Source organism: Sminthopsis crassicaudata, chromosome 1, assembly GCF_048593235.1.
Source record: "Sminthopsis crassicaudata isolate SCR6 chromosome 1, ASM4859323v1, whole genome shotgun sequence".
NCBI lineage: Eukaryota > Metazoa > Chordata > Mammalia > Dasyuromorphia > Dasyuridae > Sminthopsis > Sminthopsis crassicaudata.
In genome coordinates, this window is record NC_133617.1 from 46,385,447 (window position 1) to 46,404,069 (window position 18,623).

The 18,623-nt window shown below is 49.1% G+C and overlaps 1 protein-coding gene across 4 annotated transcripts in view; it reads left to right on the forward strand.

The window, feature by feature from the left end:
• Positions 1-13,063, forward strand: part of PNPLA6 (patatin like domain 6, lysophospholipase) — a 40,183-nt gene extending 27,120 nt beyond the window's left edge. For all 4 annotated transcript variants that reach the window (XM_074300598.1, XM_074300612.1, XM_074300616.1 and 1 more), the window contains exons 22-36: positions 4,828-4,968; positions 5,086-5,149; positions 5,240-5,408; positions 5,502-5,684; positions 5,822-5,940; positions 6,030-6,186; positions 6,380-6,496; positions 9,599-9,668; positions 10,820-10,936; positions 11,551-11,699; positions 11,777-11,929; positions 12,064-12,183; positions 12,318-12,414; positions 12,506-12,615; positions 12,759-13,063. In XM_074300598.1, coding sequence (XP_074156699.1) covers positions 4,828-4,968; positions 5,086-5,149; positions 5,240-5,408; positions 5,502-5,684; positions 5,822-5,940; positions 6,030-6,186; positions 6,380-6,496; positions 9,599-9,668; positions 10,820-10,936; positions 11,551-11,699; positions 11,777-11,929; positions 12,064-12,183; positions 12,318-12,414; positions 12,506-12,615; positions 12,759-12,830 — 1,838 coding nt within the window. In that variant the 3' untranslated portion in view covers positions 12,831-13,063. The remainder of the gene's footprint in view (positions 1-4,827; positions 4,969-5,085; positions 5,150-5,239; positions 5,409-5,501; positions 5,685-5,821; positions 5,941-6,029; positions 6,187-6,379; positions 6,497-9,598; positions 9,669-10,819; positions 10,937-11,550; positions 11,700-11,776; positions 11,930-12,063; positions 12,184-12,317; positions 12,415-12,505; positions 12,616-12,758) is intronic.
• The last annotated feature ends 5,560 nt before the right edge of the window (positions 13,064-18,623 follow it).

Genomic DNA, 18,623 nt, shown 5'->3' on the forward strand with positions numbered 1-18,623 from the left:
GGTGTGTGAACTACAGACGTGATGCTCCAACCACTTTGTGGTATCTCCACAATGACTTAAATGAAGCAGATAGTCAGCAATCAGTCAGTGAATATTTATTAAATGCCTACCATGTGCCAGCCACTGGGCCAAGCTCTGGGGTATAGAGAAAAGCAAAAGACAGTCCCCTCTCTAAGGAGCTCACCATCTAATGGAGAAGACAATGTGCAAAAAGCTATGTACAAAGAAAATCTGTGCAGGATAAATTGGACATAATCAGTGGGGGGAGGATATGAACATTAGAGGAATTAGGAAAGGCTTCTTGTAGAAAATGAGATTTTAGCTGAGACTTGAAGGAAGTCAGGGACCACCAGGAGGCAGAAGTGAGGAGGGAGGGAGTTCCAAGTATAGGAGGGAATTCTAGCTCTGGGTGAAAATGCCCAGAGCTGGAAAATGGAGAATCTTCCTCAAGGACAGCCAGAGGCCCACTGGATCACTGTATCTCTGCAGGGGAGTAAGGTAGAAGAGGACCGAAAAGGTAAAAAGGAGTCAGGTTGTGAAAGGCTTTGAATGCCAAACAGGGTTGGATATTTACTCTTGGAGGTGATAGGAAGCCACTAGAGCTTATTGATTCAGACTTTAGGAAGATCCATTGATGGCTTTGTAGAGGATGGCCTTGGAAATGTCCATCCCCCCATCAGGAGGCAGAGGTAATAAGCTTCATCCTCTGTCCTCTGGAGATGTGGTTGGTCCTTGCACTGATCAGCATTGGCAAGTCTTTTTTTTTTTTTTTTTTTTTTTTTGTCTTTGTGATATGGTTCTTACTTCTGGTTCTTCTCACTTTATTCTGTGTCAGTTCATACAAATAAAGGATGACAAATTCAATAGCAACAAGACTCAGATTGGACAGCAATAGCACTAATTGGCAAACCTCTCATCATTTTTTTTAATTATAAAAAACTACAAAAGCATGAGACTGGGTGCACATTCAGTTGAAATCTTCAATTTTATTCAAGCAGTTTGGTAGTTGATCTACTTGTGAATTTACTGGGGCTCTGTAGAATGTTTTGGAACATTAGAAAAATCTTGAAAAAAACAGATGACAGCTCAGGTACCATATTCAAGGTACTTTACCACATAGTGCATATCCTTTTGTATTTTTAACAGTATCTGTTTTTGTTGCCCTTTCAAGAAGGACTACATTCATTCTGTTTGTCCCCATACTGTAGAAGCAGAAGCAATCTGATTGTAAAGTTGCAGGAAACCAGAGTTAGGCTCAATGTCAGGAGAAACTTTTCAACTTTCTATAGCTAGAAAAAAGTTGAATGGACTTCCTTCCTCGGAAGGCTTTATGCAGAAGCAAGATGATTACTTTTTAATTTTTTTTAATTTTATAATTATAAAAAAATTTTTGACAGTACATATACATGAGTAATTTTTTTTATAACATTATCCCTTGTATTCATTTTTCCAAATTTTCCCCTCCTTCCCCTAGATGACAGGCAATCCCATACATTTTACATGTGTTACATACAGTATACCCTAGATACAATATATGTGTGTAAATCCAATTTTCTTGTTGCACATTAAGTATTAGATTCCGAAGGTATAAGTAACCTGGGTAGATAGACAGTAGTGCTAACAATTTACATTCACTTCCCAGTGTTCCTTCTCTGGGTGTAGTTGTTTCTGTCCGTCATTGAGATGATTACTTTTTGAATATTTTTTCTCCATCTTTTGCTGTACCCATGCTTGTACTGAAATCACTTGTTTTTTGATATATATCGCTGAACCTCAGTTTGCTCTTCTGAAAGATGAGGGAGTAGATAACAGATGTGATCTCTTCCAGCTTTAGATCCAGGCTTCCATGTTGATTTAATTTGGAGGACTCTCTTCACCCCAATGGAAAAAAATAGATGATATTGGAGATTTTTTTTTTTTTACATTACAATAATTCTCTTATATACTCTCTCTTTCCCACTGAACCTTCCCTTGTAGGACACTTAAGCAATGCTTGCAGACCAAACATCCACATCTGACAACAAATTCCACGCCCGTGATTTCCTCCTTGTCCCTCCCAGTCCTCCTCCCCCCAAAGAGGACAAAGATGTGTTTTATTAGTTTAGAAGGACTTCCCTGAGGTGGAAAGAGCTGCTCCACCCATGTCCTCCTTGTACAAGCTGTTCTTTTGTTCCTGATTTTTGACTTGGCTTTTTGACTTGTGCTCATCCCAAGCACTGCAAAGTGAGATCATACCATGGCCCTTTCCATGATGTTTCTTTCTTGTTCCTTTTGGGTCTATGACAAAAACAACTCCCCCAAATTCTTTAATCTCTCTCTCAGAAAGACTTGTGAACCCTCCTTGCTTTAAGCTGAACTTTGCCCTTATTTTCTGGTTTCACTTTATGCCATAAAGTCAATATTGACACCATTCAGTGCCTCCAAGAGCATGTTGACTCAGTGGGCAAACATCTTCTGTTTGGGGCATGATTAAGTTAATGATGATTGAAGGTCTAAAACCTGTCCCTCCCACTTTGTGCCCTTCAGTGATCATCACTGGAGAGCTGATAGGGGCAGCCCAGACCTGAGGAACATTTTGTGATTTTCTGTTTTCTTGAGTCACCTGGGCCAAAGAGTCTGCTTCTGGTGGACAGCTTCTCAGTGCTGAGCACACTTAGACCTTAACTTGGTTTTCAGAGAGTAGACATGGTCTGCTGCCAGGACCATAACTTTACCCTTTATGATATGCTAGGTTGTTAATTTATTCTTATCTCCATTTTACGGTGACTGAAACAGACCTAGAAACATCCCTTCTTTACCTTTGGTCTCTGCTGATAATGTGATTCTAATAGAACCATATTCTAGTAGAACCTGTGATTCAGAGGCAGCTTCTGGCCTGAGTTAGCATGGTTGTGGCTTTCCAGTCTATCACTTGTTTAACTGATTTAGATGGGAAGCACTTTATAAATCTTAAAAGTGCTCCATAAATCATTTCAGTTAATCCTTCTCACTACTGTGAGGATGCTCATTTTGCTGACGAGTGTTCCTTTCGTACAGCTAGTCTCAGGGAGATTTTGAACTCTGGTCTTCCTGTCTCCAAGTGTACCACATTACTTTTCAATTAGCTCTGACTAGGCCTTCCCAGGACTTGACAGCAGCATCCTGACCACCTTTGCATGAGCTTTGGACCGAGGGCTTAGCAGTGAAGAAGGCAGCAGCATTGGTGCTGTACCCTCCTAACAAAGCTCCTTCTCATAAGGCTGGGTTTGTTAGCTCCCACACTCTCCAGGACCACCCCAGATGCCATCTTGATTTCCTGTTTTAGGGGAGCCTCAAGTTCCCATGAACATGAGTTTCACTGTCTTTTTGATCATATGTTCTATGGCTTCTGCTAGTGAATCCCCATGTTCCCTTTCTGCTCTTCTGTAACATTCTTGTCATGAAGAAGGGTAGTCAGTGGACCCGGCCTAGCCCATCCCTTTCATTTTATGAATGAGAAGACACAGGCCCAGAGAAAGGAAGGAATGAAAGAGTAATTACTCTTCCCTTGTTTCTCCAAGAGTCCCTGGGCATCTGGGGTGGCCGCTGACCCTTTCTTCACCTAGTGACTTGGCTCACTCCTGCAGTTTCTGGTTTAAGAGTCCTTGCCTTGCTTGGGTCTGGGGGTGGATGCTGCTGCAGGCTTTGCCAGCTCTCTTTAGGATTCCCCAGACCCTTAACTTATTTCTCCCTGTTCCTTCCCACTAGCCTGGGTGGGTTTGGGCATCTCTGTGGATTTGGGCCGGGTATCTCTTGCTGCTGCTTTAGCAGTTTGTCTGCTTTCCAGGCCACAGGATAAGCAGCATTAACAGATCACAGGTTTTACTCTCTGAGGAGAAGGGGCCACAGAGAAGGATCCCCTTTTCCTAGGACATCTCTAGATAAAGGCAGTGCTGGAGAAAAAGCTCTGATTTAGAGTTCAGGGATGCGGGGCTGTAGGGATTGCTTTGCCTGTCTCTTTTATTGTAGATAGGACAATTTTAATCCTCACAGGGTCCAATCTCAGCTCTGCCACTTTATTAGCTGAGCGATCTTGGCAAGGCTTTTTCTTAGGGTCTGTTTCTTCATCTGTAAAATGTGGGATTTGTACTAGATGGCTGCCAAAGCCCCCGCTAGCTCTAAAATCTCTGATCTTTCTCTAACCTTTAATTTCCTCCTCGGGGCTTCTTTATGGCATTCTGGGACTGTGATGCCCCCCCTATTTCTCACAATGGAAATAGGGGACCCACGTCTCACGTATCTGCTCTAGGTGACTGCTGCTTTCTAGATTTCCATCCAGAGCCCTTTGCTGTCTGCCCTTTCTTCCACCTACCTTGGCTTGGTGTTTTCATCTTGAATTTTATTGTTGTGGGGTTTGGGATTTCGAGGTGCTTTCAGCCTCACAGCTGGGATCACAGAGGCACCTGTCCTCCCTTCAGAGCCTGAGATTCCTACAGTGTGTAATAGCTTGGGCTTTTGCATGCACCTCCCATCTTCAAGTCCACATGGTCCCCATCCTGCCAACAGATAGCCCAGCGGCTTGATATGCAGTCCTCTGACCTGAGTCATTGGAGACTTTTGGGTGCTGATTGTGTCCCTGTTTTCACTCCTGCCTTTTTTTTTCCCTTGGGGCCCAAGAAGACCACTTTGCATCTTATGGATTAGGGGAGAGTCTGGAGGGTGGGGAGGAGTCTCGAGCCCAGGCAGAGGATTGGAAGGACAGGGAGGACTCCAAAGCCGTGCAGAGGGATGTAGGGATGGGGCTGAGAGGGGAGGGATTGTTTGGGAGAGGATATGGATGGGTCAGAATGCGTCCTGGTCTCTCTCCAGGTTCAGGCCTTGGTGTGCCGCCTCCTTCGGAACTTACCAACCCAGCCAGTAACCTTGCAACAGTGGCTGTGCTGCCAGTCTGTGCAGAGGTGCCCATGGTGGCCTTTACCCTGGAGCTGCAGCATGCCCTGAGAGCCATTGGTCAGTGTGGAAGAGGGGGTGCCTTGGCCGGCCCTGGGGAGGGAGCCTGTGGAAGGAAGCCGTGTGGGATGCAGAGTTACAGGGGATGTTCCCTAAGATGTCTCCTTGTTCCCCCAGGCCCAACTCTGCTCCTCAACAGCGACATCATCCGGGCCCGACTCGGGGCTTCAGCCCTGGATAGGTGGGAGTCTCAGGATGGAGGGGGCTGGGAGGAAGTAGGGGCCAGGCTCCTTTGCTGGTGCTGGCACTTAATGCTTCAAGCCTCTTGTAGCATCCAGGAGTTCCGGTTGTCCGGTTGGCTGGCCCAGCAGGAAGACACGCACCGCATCGTGCTCTACCAGACAGATGGCTCGCTGACCCCCTGGACTGTGCGCTGCCTGCGCCAGGCCGACTGCATCCTCATTGTGGGCCTGGGGGACCAGGAGCCCACGCTTGGCCAGGTCCTGACCCCTGCCCTCTCCGGGCCAAATGTGCCTGACTTTTGGCCCCGTGGCTCTGTTCTGACCTGGGTCCCCTTTCTGTTCCCTGCATAGCTGGAGCAGAGGCTGGAGAGCACAGCTGTGCGGGCCCTGAAGCAGCTGGTCCTGCTGCATCGGGAGGAAGGTCCTGGGCCCACCCGCACAGTGGAGTGGCTCAACATGCGCAGCTGGTGCTCAGGCCACTTGCACCTGCGCTGCCCACGTCGTCTCTTTTCCCGTCGCAGCCCTGCCAAGCTGGTACCGCTAAGGCTGGGGGTGAGGGAGGGTGGGTGGGTGAGCGCACGGCGCGGAGGAGTGGTGCCCAGAGCAGGGCACTGGCTGCCCGGACTTCCTGCCATCCCCACCGAGTACGCCTCCTCCCCTTGCTTCTCCAGCGAGAGCTCTATGAGAAGGTCTTCTCACGCCGGGCTGACCGCCACAGTGACTTCTCCCGCTTGGCACGAGTGCTGACTGGGAACACCATTGCCCTCGTTCTGGGAGGAGGTGGGGCCAGGTATACAGTGATAGACAACGGGGAGGGGGGAAGGAACTAAGGAGAGGCTAGCTTCTGATCAGGGGCTGACCATCAACCTTGGCCCCTAGGGGCTGCTCCCATATCGGGGTGCTGAAAGCGCTGGAGGAGGCTGGTGTGCCCGTGGATATGGTGGGCGGCACATCCATTGGTTCCTTCATTGGGGCCCTTTACGCAGAAGAACGCAGTGCGAGTCGTACTAAGCAGCGTGCTCGTGAATGGGCCAAGGTACTGCCAGGCCCTTCCCCCCAGCCCCAGCTGCCCCCGGGCTTGAGATCCCTCTTTGAGCCCCTCAGGACTGTTACAAACCTCAGTGGCCCCTGTCCCCCCCTCAGATCCCTAGGCATTTCCCTGTGAATCTTGGTAGCTCCCATGCTCCCTAGCATCAAGCTCCCTGACCTTCTCTCCACGTCTCCCACAGAGTATGACGTCAGTGTTTGAGCCGGTGCTGGACCTCACATACCCCGTTACCTCCATGTTCTCAGGCTCTGCTTTCAACCGAAGCATCCACCGCGTTTTCCAGGACAGACAGATTGAGGTGCTGCCTCCCTCCTTACAGGACCCTGCACTTCTCACAACCCTCTTCCTGATCTTCAGGCATCTCTCTCCTATTCTCACCCTCCCCTTTGCCCTGCTGACTCCCTCACCTGCTTCCTTTGGCCAAGCCTCGGAAATTTGACTCCACATTGGAGCCCAGGACTGGCCCGCCCTCCTGTCCCATTGTACCACAGCCACAAGGATCCGCACTCCCCGTTTTTGCTTTTCTCTCTGAGACAGAGGCTGTGGCAAATGGCCTGTGCTCGGCAGAGCTTGTGGGAGGCCTCAGGGGAGCGGGGCCTGGGCCTGTCTGTTAGACCCACAGCTCCGAGAGATCGGACCGGAGCCTTTTTTACCCAGTGGGAAGTCTTCCTGGGCAGACCCTGGCTGGGCTCCCTAGTCTCCCTCCTGTCCTGCCCTTGTTCTGTCTGGTCTGGCTTTCCTGGGCCCCCCACGACCCAGTGGCCATGACCTTCCTCTCAGGCCTTGCTTCCTTTGCCCTGCCAAACCTCGTGCCCCAGGGCTTTGGGCATGGGCTGAAGGTGATGCCGTAATTAGCCTGGGATTGCTGCTCAGATTTCTGAGCCTCCCACCTGATTCCCAGAGGAGCAGACACATCCCCCACAGATGAGGCTGAGTTACCTGGAGGGTATGGGCACAGGAGCCTTCCTGAGAATGTCAGGCTCGTCCTCCCTGGCTCCCAGCATTAGTCCTCCAGCTTCAGACTTTCTTGTCTTCACTCTGCTGCCGCTGCCCCTTCTCTGGCATGTTCTGGTTTTTGGCAGTTACCTCCATTCTCTTCAGTGCAGCCTCATCTTTACACTTAGACTCCGTGCTGTAATCTCGCTCATGGCAGGAGTTCTCACTCGGTTTTCCCCATATGTGCCCTGTAGCTGCCCGACCTGTCAGACCAGACCAGTTCCTGTGCCCCAGCTGCCATTTTATTTAGCCTTTCCCCCATGAATATTCCCACCCGTGTAAAGGAGAATAGACATCCTCTCTTCCCTGAAATTGGAAGTCTCCCCCTGCACCTCCACTCCTCTCCCTTCCCCTTTCCCAGGTTCCTTTTTTAGCATCTCTGCTACTTCTTGTCTTGAGGTTCTTGTCTCTTACACTTTGCCCACTTCCTGTCTAACACCTCCCAAGCTTCAGAGGTGACAATCCCCATCATGCCCATTCAGCTTAGACTAGCGGTGGTGCTTTTTTCTTTTTCTTAAATATATTTTTATTTATTTTGTTCAATATTTCCCAGCTACATGTAAAAAATGTTGACATTGAATTTTTAAAATTTTGAGTTCCAGATTCTCTCCCTTCCTCCTGCCTCTACCTTATCCAGTGAGAAGGCAAGCAATATGTGTGAAGTCATGGAAAATGTATTTCCTTTTTTTTTTAATTATAGCTTTTTATTGACAAAACATATGCATGGGTAATTTTTCAACACTGACCCTTGCAAACACTTCTGTTCCAAATTTCCCCCTCCTTTTCCTCCCCCACCCCCTAGATGTCAGCTAGTCTCTGACATGTTAAATATGTTAAATACAATATATGTATACATATTTATACAGTTATCTTTCTGCATAAGAAAAATCAGATTTAAAAAGCAGGGAAGAAAAACACAAATGCCAGCAAACAACAACAGAAAGAGTGTAAATGCTATGTTGTGTTTCACACTTGTTTCCCAGTGTTCTTATGCTGGTTCTGTTCATCACTGATCAATTGGCACTGGTTTGAAGAAAATTTATTTTCATATTAGCCAAATTGAAAAAGAAAATGTACATACATACAAAACAAGAACAATTTTTAAAAATATGCTTCAGTCTACACTCAGAGTTCATGGGTAGTCATTCTGGAAGTGGATGGCATTTTTTTCATCAGGTTCCTTTGAAATTGCCTAATGTCATTGTCTTAACCAGAATATAAAAGTCCTTCACGGTTGATCATTGTTCCGTTATTACTGCTACTGTGAACTGGTGTTTTCCTAGTTCTGCTCACTTCACGTTACATCAGTTTACATAAGTCTTCCCAGATTTTTCTGAAAGCATCCTGCTTGTTGTTTCCTATACCACGATTCCATCACAATCACGTCACAACTTATTCAGCCATTCCCCGATTAATGAGTATTTCTTCAATTTTTACTTATTTGCCATCACAAAAAAAGCTGCTATAAATATGTTTGTCTATACAGGCCCTTTTCCCTTTTCTTTGATCTCTTTGGGATACAGCTCCAGTGATAGTGTTGCTAAGCAAGTCAAAGGTCATGTACAGTTTTCTAGTATTTTGGTCTCTAGAATGGCTGAATCAGTTCAAAATTCTACCAAAAATTCATTAGTTAGAATAGGGATTCTTAACCTGGTGTCTTTGAACAGGTTTTTAAAAAAAATTTTGATAGCTGTCTTTTTATATAATTGGTTTCCTTTATAATCCTGTGTATTTTATTTTATGCATTTGAGAACGTGATTCTGAGAAGAGGTCCTCAGGCTTCTTCAGACTGATGGCCCAAAGGAGTCTGTTAAGGACCTCTTGGAGACTGATAGCTTTTCCACATCAACCCATCCATTCATCCATCAGTCAATCTACAAGCATTTATATGTCGGCTCTATCTAGGGATAGAAGTACAAAGAACCACTCAATCTCTCCCCACAGGAAACTTATTTTCTAAGGGCTGAGGAGACAGCAAGCTTAAAAAGATGTTCATTCTTATGTGTGTCCCCTCCCCTTTCTTGTACCTTCCCCTTATTCTTTCCCTTTTCCCTTCTGAGACTAAATGTACTTCCAAAGGTGTAAGTTTTATCCTTGGAGTTATATTCCTGAGGGCACAGGGAGAGAGAGAAAGAGGTTCCTTCTTAAGATACTGTTATTAAGAACATCAAATGAGAGATAATGTAAAGTGTTTTTGAACCCTGATGTGCTATGTCGTTAGCTATTATTATAATGCTTTGAACCCTAATGTGCTCTATAGTTAGCTATCATTATAATGCTTCTTCAAATCTGTAGGTGTAATTCCTACCAAAAGTGAGGTTTTAGCAGCATTCCCATCAGTCTCCCCCGGTCGCTGTTGCCCTCCGCCATCTTTGCCCACTAATCCCTGTTTCTCTCCCCCCAGGATCTGTGGCTGCCCTACTTCAATGTAACCACAGATATCACAGCCTCGGCCATGCGTGTGCACAAGGACGGTAGGCCCTCCCAGATCCTCTTTCCTAGGGCCCGTGTCCGCACCCCCCTTTGGGGGAATTGGCCGCTGAGGAAGTGGGGAGCAGGGAGGGTGTCAGGGCCTGGTCCTGCGCAGGTGGAACACTCACATACTAACCCTTTGGCGGTAACATTGGCGCTGTCCCTGGGGTAACCGTGGAGGAGGGCTGGACTGTGCTTCTCTTGGAATGGATTCTCAGGGAGGGGATCAGGGTGATGAAGGTTGGGGAAGTGGTGATTTTCAGCTTTAAAGGGCCATGGAGGCCGGGGGCTTGGATGCAGGGGAAGCCGGGGCTGAGCCATCTGAGACATTGTTAACAGCTGAGCTGCCTGTTTGCCTTGGGGTGCTGTCCAGGGTTCCCCAGCCCCTTTGACCTCTAACCTCTAACCTGATAACCTGCTAACCCTCCAGGGACCCTCTGGATGTTTTGGACGCACAGGCCCTGAGCTGGGAGCAGACATGGGGCTCCCACCAAAGGTCCCCAGTTCCCCTGGGATGAAACTTCACCTAGCGTGCCCTCTTCTCCTCTTCCTCCTTCCTCACTTCTCCCATCCCCCCATAGCACAGTACTCCTCTTGCTACTCTTTATTCTTATATCTCTGCTCAGGTCCCCGGCCTTCTTCCCCTATTCTTTTCCATTTATTTGATAGCCTCCTTGCCAGGCCCCTGGTCACTCTCCCCCCTTCAAGCTCCCGTTCCTCTCTGTCCCCTTGTGTGGGGACCAGTGCTTCCTGCCGCCCCCCTCTTTGTGCTCTGTCCCTCATGGTCTGCCCTTCTCTGAAGGGCGCATGTGGCTAGGTCCAGGGTCCTCTGTCCCTTTCCCGGCCCTCCTTTCTCCCCCATACTCTGCCCCACTCTGTTGCCTCCCCCACCTCTGTCCCCCTATCCTCTCACACTCCCCCTCCCACTCTGTCCCCCGCAGGCAGCGTGTGGCGGTACGTCCGGGCCAGCTCTTCCTACACCCCGTACCTGCCCCCCCTGTGTGACCCCTCGGATGGGCACCACCTGGTGGATGGGTGCTATGTTAACAATGTCCCAGGTCAGCACCGGGGGGCTCTGCTCCTGGCTCCCCCTCAGGTGAGGGGGGGCCCTTGGGGTGGGGGGCCTGACGTGGTGTCCCCCCTCCCTGGGCAGGGTCTCTGTGGCGGTACGTCCGGGCGAGCATGACGCTCTCGGGCTACCTGCCCCCACTCTGTGACCCGAAGGACGGCCACCTGCTCATGGACGGCGGCTACATCAACAACCTGCCAGGCAAGTGGTTGGGCCTGGGGTGGGTACAGGGCAGCGCAGGTGGGCACAAGTGAGCATGTGTGGATGTGGGCACGGGGATGCCCGGGAGCCTGCAGACCAGCATGCCCCCTAGACTCAGTCTACAGCCCCAGCAGTTCTGGACCAGATTTCGTGAGCCCTCTGTCCCTCCCAGCTCGTGGGGCTGGACCCCCTTGTTTCCCCATCCCGCTCTGCCTCCCACCACCCCCTTCTCCCTCCAGCACAGGCGCTCCTGCTTGCCCCTTTTGGGTCCTGAAGATCCAAGCACCGTTAATGCAGATTACACAGGCACACAGAGTAGCAGGAAAGCCCCCCCGAGAGCTGCACAGGGTGGGGGGGGGGGCGAGCCGCTTCCCTGGTCCCCCTCCTGTGATGGTGGCTCCTCTCCCACCTGTCCTGTGGCCCCAGCCTTGGGCAGCCCCTCCCAGAGACCGAGGGGACCGGTCACCACTGGCAGGATGTGCTGTGGAGGGGGGGGTTCAGAGGCCGCCCTTCTTGGAAACATCGCGTGTCCCTCCCGAGGCTGCGCTGTGACGGCCCCTTTGTCCTCCCTCCAGCCTCCATTGTCCTGGCTGACTGCCCTTCTCTGCCCACAGCTGATATCGCCCGGAACATGGGGGCTAAGACCGTGATAGCCATTGACGTGGGCAGTCAGGATGAGACTGACCTCAGCAACTATGGGGACAGTCTGTCGGGCTGGTGGCTGCTCTGGAAACGTCTCAACCCCTGGGCCGAGAAGGTCAAGGTGAGGGAGCCTCCGAGCCGGAGCGCGGGGCAGAGGCTCTCACGGCCGGGGCTCAGGGATGCCTGGTTCCCTTGAAGGTGCCGGACATGGCCGAGATCCAGTCCCGCCTGGCCTACGTGTCCTGTGTGCGGCAGCTGGAGATAGTGAAATCGAGCTCCTACTGTGAGTATCTGCGCCCACCCATAGACTGCTTCAAAACCATGGACTTTGGCAAGTTTGACCAGATCTATGTGAGTATGGGAGGGGGCGGGGGGGGGAGGGTGGGATTGAGGAGGGGGTCAAGGCTGGGGGTTGGAGTCCTGATGGAGGAAGAGACGGGGGGAGGGGAGATCTCCGTTTGAGCCCCTGCCCCTCGGCCCTGCAGGATGTGGGTTACCAGCATGGGAAAGTGGTCTTTGGGGGCTGGAGCCGTGGGGACATCATTGAGAAGATGCTGAGGGACAGGCGTTCTGCTGACCTCAACGAGAGTCGGCGCACCACCGATGTGAGTCACTGACCTCCCCCCAACCTACCCGGGCGGTGACTCCCACCCCCGCCCCCACATACCTGTTGAGTCCCATGGTGGGGTGGCTCCCCGCCCCCACCACAGGCGCCCAGCTTCCCCTGGTGCTTCCTCAGGTTCTGACCTGTCCCAGCGCTGGCTTCACTGACTTAGCAGAGATCGTGTCCCGGATTGAGCCGACCAAAAGCTACGTGTCTGACAGCTACGCTGATGGTGAGGGAGGGGAACGTGAGACTGGGGCTCTGGGGGCGAGGTCAGCAGCCGAGGGGACCCCGTCAGCCCATGACTGTCTCCCGAATCCCAGGCGAGGAGTCAGACTGTCTGACAGAGTACGAGGAGGATGGCGGACCTGACGGAGCCCGAGACGAAGGGGGCTCCCCTGGAGGAGGGACTCCCAACAGCACCTTTGAGACCGTGAGTAGAAATGGCCGGTGTTTTCCCCGTTTCCCCTTGAGCTCTCCTGACTCCCGCCCCCCGCTGTCTCCCCTCTGCCCTCCCTGTCCCTCTGCCCTGAGCTGGCCATGGCCAGGACCCACGCCAGGCTGTTGCTATTACAGGATGAAGAGAAGAGTCTGCGGCACCGGAGGGGCCGCCCCCAGGACCCCCCCGGCTCTCCCGCAGAGGCCTGAGCCCTCTCTGGAGAGGATCCATCCTCCCATCTTGGGAGTGACTCCAGGACCAACTGGGCCTCAGCGGAGGGAAGGGCGGGGATGGTCCCCAAGCACCAGCCCTAACCCCCCGCTCCTCAGCACTTACACTGGACCCGGCACTGGACTGAGTTGCCCTGGGGCACGGTGGGGGGGCCTGCACTGAATTGACCCCTGTCCTCCCCCCTCTCCCCAAATAAACGCTCATAGCTTCCTCTCTGCTTGCTGCTGCCTCCTGGACCCAGGACTGTGGAGTCTTCCCAGAGCCCCTTTCAGGCAGGGGCTGGGCGGTTATTCACCAAGTGGCCACAAGGGGGCCACTCTTCTCCACCACTGAGCTGCCCATGGTCCCGTTCAGGCAGGCTAGGATTTGGGGCACAGATGGAGCCTTGTTTCGAGGCTCACGGCGACTGGGCTATGGAGACGGGACCGAGGCAGGGGAAGAGAATGTGGGGATCTCAGCCCAGCCAGGCCTGCTGAGGGCCTTTCCTTTCTCCACATCATTTCTGGGGTCACCTGAGGGGGCCAGCAGGTCATAGATACCCAAATTCAGAGGACTGCATCAGCAAGAATGACTGGGAGTGCTCCCTGCAGGCCCACGGGGCCCAGGGAAGCCTCCAGAGAGGGAGAAAGGCTTTGCTGGGCAGAGGAGCTGGGGGGGGTGGGGCGGGGGGGGGGGGTGCCAGGCTTGGTGAGAAAAGGGAGGAGGCTACTGCTGGGGGCTACAGCTCTGCGGCCTCAGGAAGTCAGTGTGTGAGCCAAGCTGGCTTGTCTTCTTGGGCCCGGGCACCTCTGCTCCTTGCCTAGTTACCTGTTAACTTTCCCCTTCCTCCTGCTGCTACCCCTACAGTGGGGGATCCTAGTCTAGCTTCCACCCTGTTTCCTATAATCCCTGCCCTTCGCTGTACACACTGTATACCAGAGGTACATTGTTTTTTGTAAAGATTTACCTACGAGGGACGTTAGCCAACTTACAGATTCAGAAAGAAGGCACTGGCACAGGGTGATGAGGAATGTACATCAAGGAAAATGACCTACTTCCAGCCTGGGTGGTGCCCGAAACTTTCCTATCTATTCTATCTAGCTCAGGTTCTCCAAGCCTAGGGTAATCTCTGGTTTTCTCTAAACTGAATTCTCTAGTTGCCTTTCAGAGAATGGTGTTTGCCACCCCCAAATATTCCACACTCCGAGTGGGAATTCACCCACATGAACTGCAACATCCAGGCCCAGCTCGGGAGCCACTCAGCCAATCAGGAAGCCTCCTGATGGAAGCAGCTGGCTTGGGGGCTTTCTGCCCACATTCTTCTACAATCTAATCACTATCTCCCTCATTCCTCTGATAGAGACAGACAAGGAAAGTTAAGCGGTTGATGAGACGCTTCCCATCGTTTAAAAAAAAAAAATCAGAATAATAGAACTTCATTCACATGGTGAGAGGCAGATTGGCGCAACAGCCAGAGAGCCGGCCAGATTGGGGCCCCAGGCATATAATGGCTCTGCATGTCGCTTGTCCTCAAGATTGCTAGGCAGCTAAGAAATTTAATTTGTAGACAAGGTGCTGACCTTCATAAACATCTTCCTTGTCTGTTTTTTATTGTTGAATTTCTGTGCCTGGATCAGACCCTGGGTCTGGTTTTTAAAAATGGCCCAGGTCATCTGCAGTGCTCCCAAATGATAGTCTTGTTCAAGAGGCTCTGTGGTATTAGAAGAGGCTGGACCTAGAAAGCAGAGACTTGGCTTTGAGTGAGTGTGGGACCCTGAGCAAATTACTCAAACTCATTGTGCCTCTGTTTCTTCACCTGTAAAACGAGGGAAGAAAATGATTCATTATCAAGCTCCGGCGCTGTTGTGCAGAAAGTCCTTTATAAATTACAAAGCGCCATAGAAATGTGAGTTCTTGCTGTTATTACAGGCAAGACGTAATTAAGCCTGTGCGTTAATAGAAAGATTATTCTGGCATCAGTGTGAAGGATGGGTCTGAGCAGGGAGAATGTGGAGTCAGGGAGACCAGGCGAGTCTATTGTAATAGTCCAGGGGAGAGGTAAGAAAGGAGGCCCTGAATTAGGGTGGGGGCCGTGGGAATGGAGAGGAAGGATGGAAAAGATACTGCAGAGATAGAATCAGCAGGACTTGGCAAAAGCTTGATTGTGGGAAGTGAGAAGGAGGGCTCAAGCCCTGAAGTTTCAGGTCTGGGTAGCCAAGAGGATGGTGCAATGAACAAAATAAAGAGGGAAGCGACCATGTTAATCAGGGAGGATGAATGTGGTTTTGAACCTGCTGCGTCTGTGATAGCGGGGACTCCCCCATGTCTGTCAGGCAGAACAGAGGGCAGAGAGGTAGGGTGAGTGGGACTGATTTGGCCAGCCTCTAGGTAGGAGTGATAGTTAAAGCCATGAGAGTGGATGAAATCACTGAGGGAGAAAGTGTTGGGAGAGAAATAAAGAAGCCTGAGGGGAGCACCCTGCAGAAATGCTTAGGAATTGAGAGAATGAGGAAAGACTGGAGAGACAATCGAAGAAAGGGAGCCAGGGAGAGGCCACAGGAAACCGAGGTCAGAGGGGAGTGGGATGATCTAGCACGGTTTGCCTGGCTGGTTTAGCCTAGTTCCACCTGCTAGAACCCGGGTGTCCTTCCTCCTTGGCTGGCCAGACCTTGCCCCTCACAGTCCAGGGGCCCCACAAGAAGTCAGAGTGGGAAGGGCCATACCATCCCTGGGCAAGAATTCTCTTTACAGCATGCTCACAAATGGTCATCATACTTTGAAAATCTGGGAGGAACACTCTGTCTCTTACGGTCACCTTAGGGAGCTTTCCCTTCCCCCTAATGACTTCTACCTGGTGCTCTAGCTGTGCCCTCTACAACCAGTCTTATCTTCTTTCACATGACGGCCCTTCTGACACGGAATAGCAGGCCTCTCCCCTGAGTCTGCTCCAGGCTAAATCACTCCCCCCCAACCCAGTTCCGCCCCTCCAGAGGGCTCTTTGCTCTTTCTCTGGAATGTATCTTTAGGGACTTTAAAGTCCCAGGAAAGAAATCAAAGCATTTTTTAAAACATTTGTAGAATTTCTCTTCTACCAGGTGAAAGTTGGGACTTTGGAAGGAAAAGAAAGGCACAGGAATTGAAGCATTGGAGATTATCTACCTCTTCATATCAATATTGTCTAAATGTGATGGCAAATAATGTGTGAATACATTCATACATGTACACACACACACATATATAAATGAATGAGTATATGTGTGTAGTGGCAAATTAGTTTTTCTGGATATGGCTTGGGGTACTTGAATGATGGGCTTTTCCGATCCAAGAATATATTTGGCTGGAGACTTGTCAATATTCAGGTTAAAGTGTAAGCTTGATTCCTGTGAAGAATACTAGGTGGGGGCACAGGAAGAAAATTGGAGATGGACAAGGTGCCTCATGGGGAAATAATTCAAGAGAGTTGAGAGCAAGGCTTCAGAATCTTAAGGATTCTAGTTATGAAGATTCCACGTATCAAAAGATTGATGATTTAATCAGCATGAATGCTACCATCATCCATCTCTCATAATCCGCTGTACCTTGGAAAACCATTTCATGGGTTACCTTGGTCAAAAGATGCCATTATCTGTCTGATTATGTCTAGATAGAAATATGGAGATAGCTCTGTGTGTATGATCTATATGGCATAAATGTGTATGTCTATATGCACATAGTCATGCAGAATATTTTCATATTAACCATGTTGCAAAAGGAAAAAAAAAAGGTTAAAAAAGTCTGCTTCGATCTGCATTCACATACTCCATCAGATCTTTCTCTGGTGGCAGAAGGCATTTTTTAAAATCATAAATCCCTTGGAATTGTCTTGGTGAGAATAGCTAAGACTGAAGGCATTTTTATCTTGGTAGGAACTATTAAAACTTGTGGAGCATGACCACAGCTTTCAGGAATCGGCATTCCTATTTCTTGACCAGGTACTGAAGGGAGAACTTTAATGGAAAAGAGATTAAGCACAAAATATAATACAATAAAATATATAATAAAATACAAATAATTTTATTAGTATCCCCAAATCTTGGTGGAATGGACTCATTAGTTGAGTACAGTGGAAGGGGAAGAAACATTTAACTGAGGGTACTTTGGAATAGTACTGTATATCAAGATTGACACCCATGTGGAAATTTACAAACCTACTGGGAGAAATGCAGTGGAGAGAATGCAGGTGAGGTTCAAGAAAACAGGTGATGTCACTTTTGGAGTACACACAGAAGAGGAGGGATGGGATGTTCTCCAAGAATGAAATTCTGTTGACACAGGATTGTGTCAACAATTCTATGAAGAAGAAAAGAGAATGATCTAAAGACATTAATGGGGCTCTTCTGGGAGCTCTTGTTAGCTTTAAACCAGTATGTACAAGGAATAGAAGTGAGCACAGGTAACTGAGGAGAATGCCAAAGTCTGGAGCATTTCTGTACAAATACTGTCATGAAGATGGGTGGGAGCTGAGCACACCAAGAATTGTTGTGGGGGCAATAAGGAAATAAAAGTCACTTCTTGGAGTGATGATGTAATGTTAACAAGTGAGAGAGGACAATTAACTATTTAGCTGAATAGAAGGGAAGTTATGATTTCTTTAGTATAGGGAACCTCCTCCAGCTTACCATCATCTAGAATTCAATAGATGAAGAAAGGAAATAAGCTTTTATTAGATACCTACTGGGTACCAGGCACTGTGCTAAATTCTTCATTCTTTAACTTCTCACAATACCCTTGGGAATTAGATACTATTATCATTCCCATTTTACAGTTGAAGAAACTGAGACAAACATTTAAGCGACTTAAACATTTATGTGCTTACTTTGTGCATTATTATCCATATGACTGGACAAGTCACCTCTGTGCCTCAATTTACTCATTTGTAAAATGAAGAGGTTGGACTAGAGAGTCTTTGAGGTCTAAATTCATAATGCTCTCATGCAAAAATGATGACAAACAATCACTACTCTCACAAAGGTTACATTCTCCAGAAGTTTACAACCTGTAAATAGAAAAAATAAACGGACTATTTTGCATAAGGAGATAGTATCAACGATTAGAAGCAGAAAAGACTCCATAGAAGCTGACATTTGAATTAAACGTGGAAGGAAGCTAAGGATTCTATTGTTCTTCCATCTTTTCTAACTAGGAGATTTATCTCAGATTGAGAAGAATAAGACAAACACAGTAAACCAGGATTTAAAGTCCTAGATAAGGGAAATGGTTGTAAGAGAGCTCTTAGCGGCTTTAAAATCCAAAAATCTGCTGATGTGATTGCTGAGCTGTTGCCAGTAAAATTGGAATTGTGAATGGGAGAAGCACCAGAAGATGAGATGGGCCTCCATTTCACAGTCATATTGTTATTCAGAAGGAAGAAAGAAGATGGCTTCTGTCCATTGTAGGCAGTGCAGTACACACGGTTTATAATCTTGTTAAGGCAAACAATGATCATTAGGAGCCAGCACAGATTCATTTGGACCCCATCATGCAACTGATCTAATTTCCTTTTTTGATAGATACTAGCTTGGGAGAGCTGGAGAATGAAGTAGTTTTTCAGGAGGCATTTGGCTGTTTCATAGTATCCTTGTGGGTCAATAGAAAGTATCGAAGTTGGATGTACATGGTTGCTGAGAGTATCAATGGGTTGAGCAGGTTTCAAGGAGTATTGCCTAGTGAATTAGTGTTAACCCTCATAGAAGGAGGTCTCTGATAGTATGTTACAATTACTTCCCTGTGGCTCTGTTTTGTGCAATGTTGGA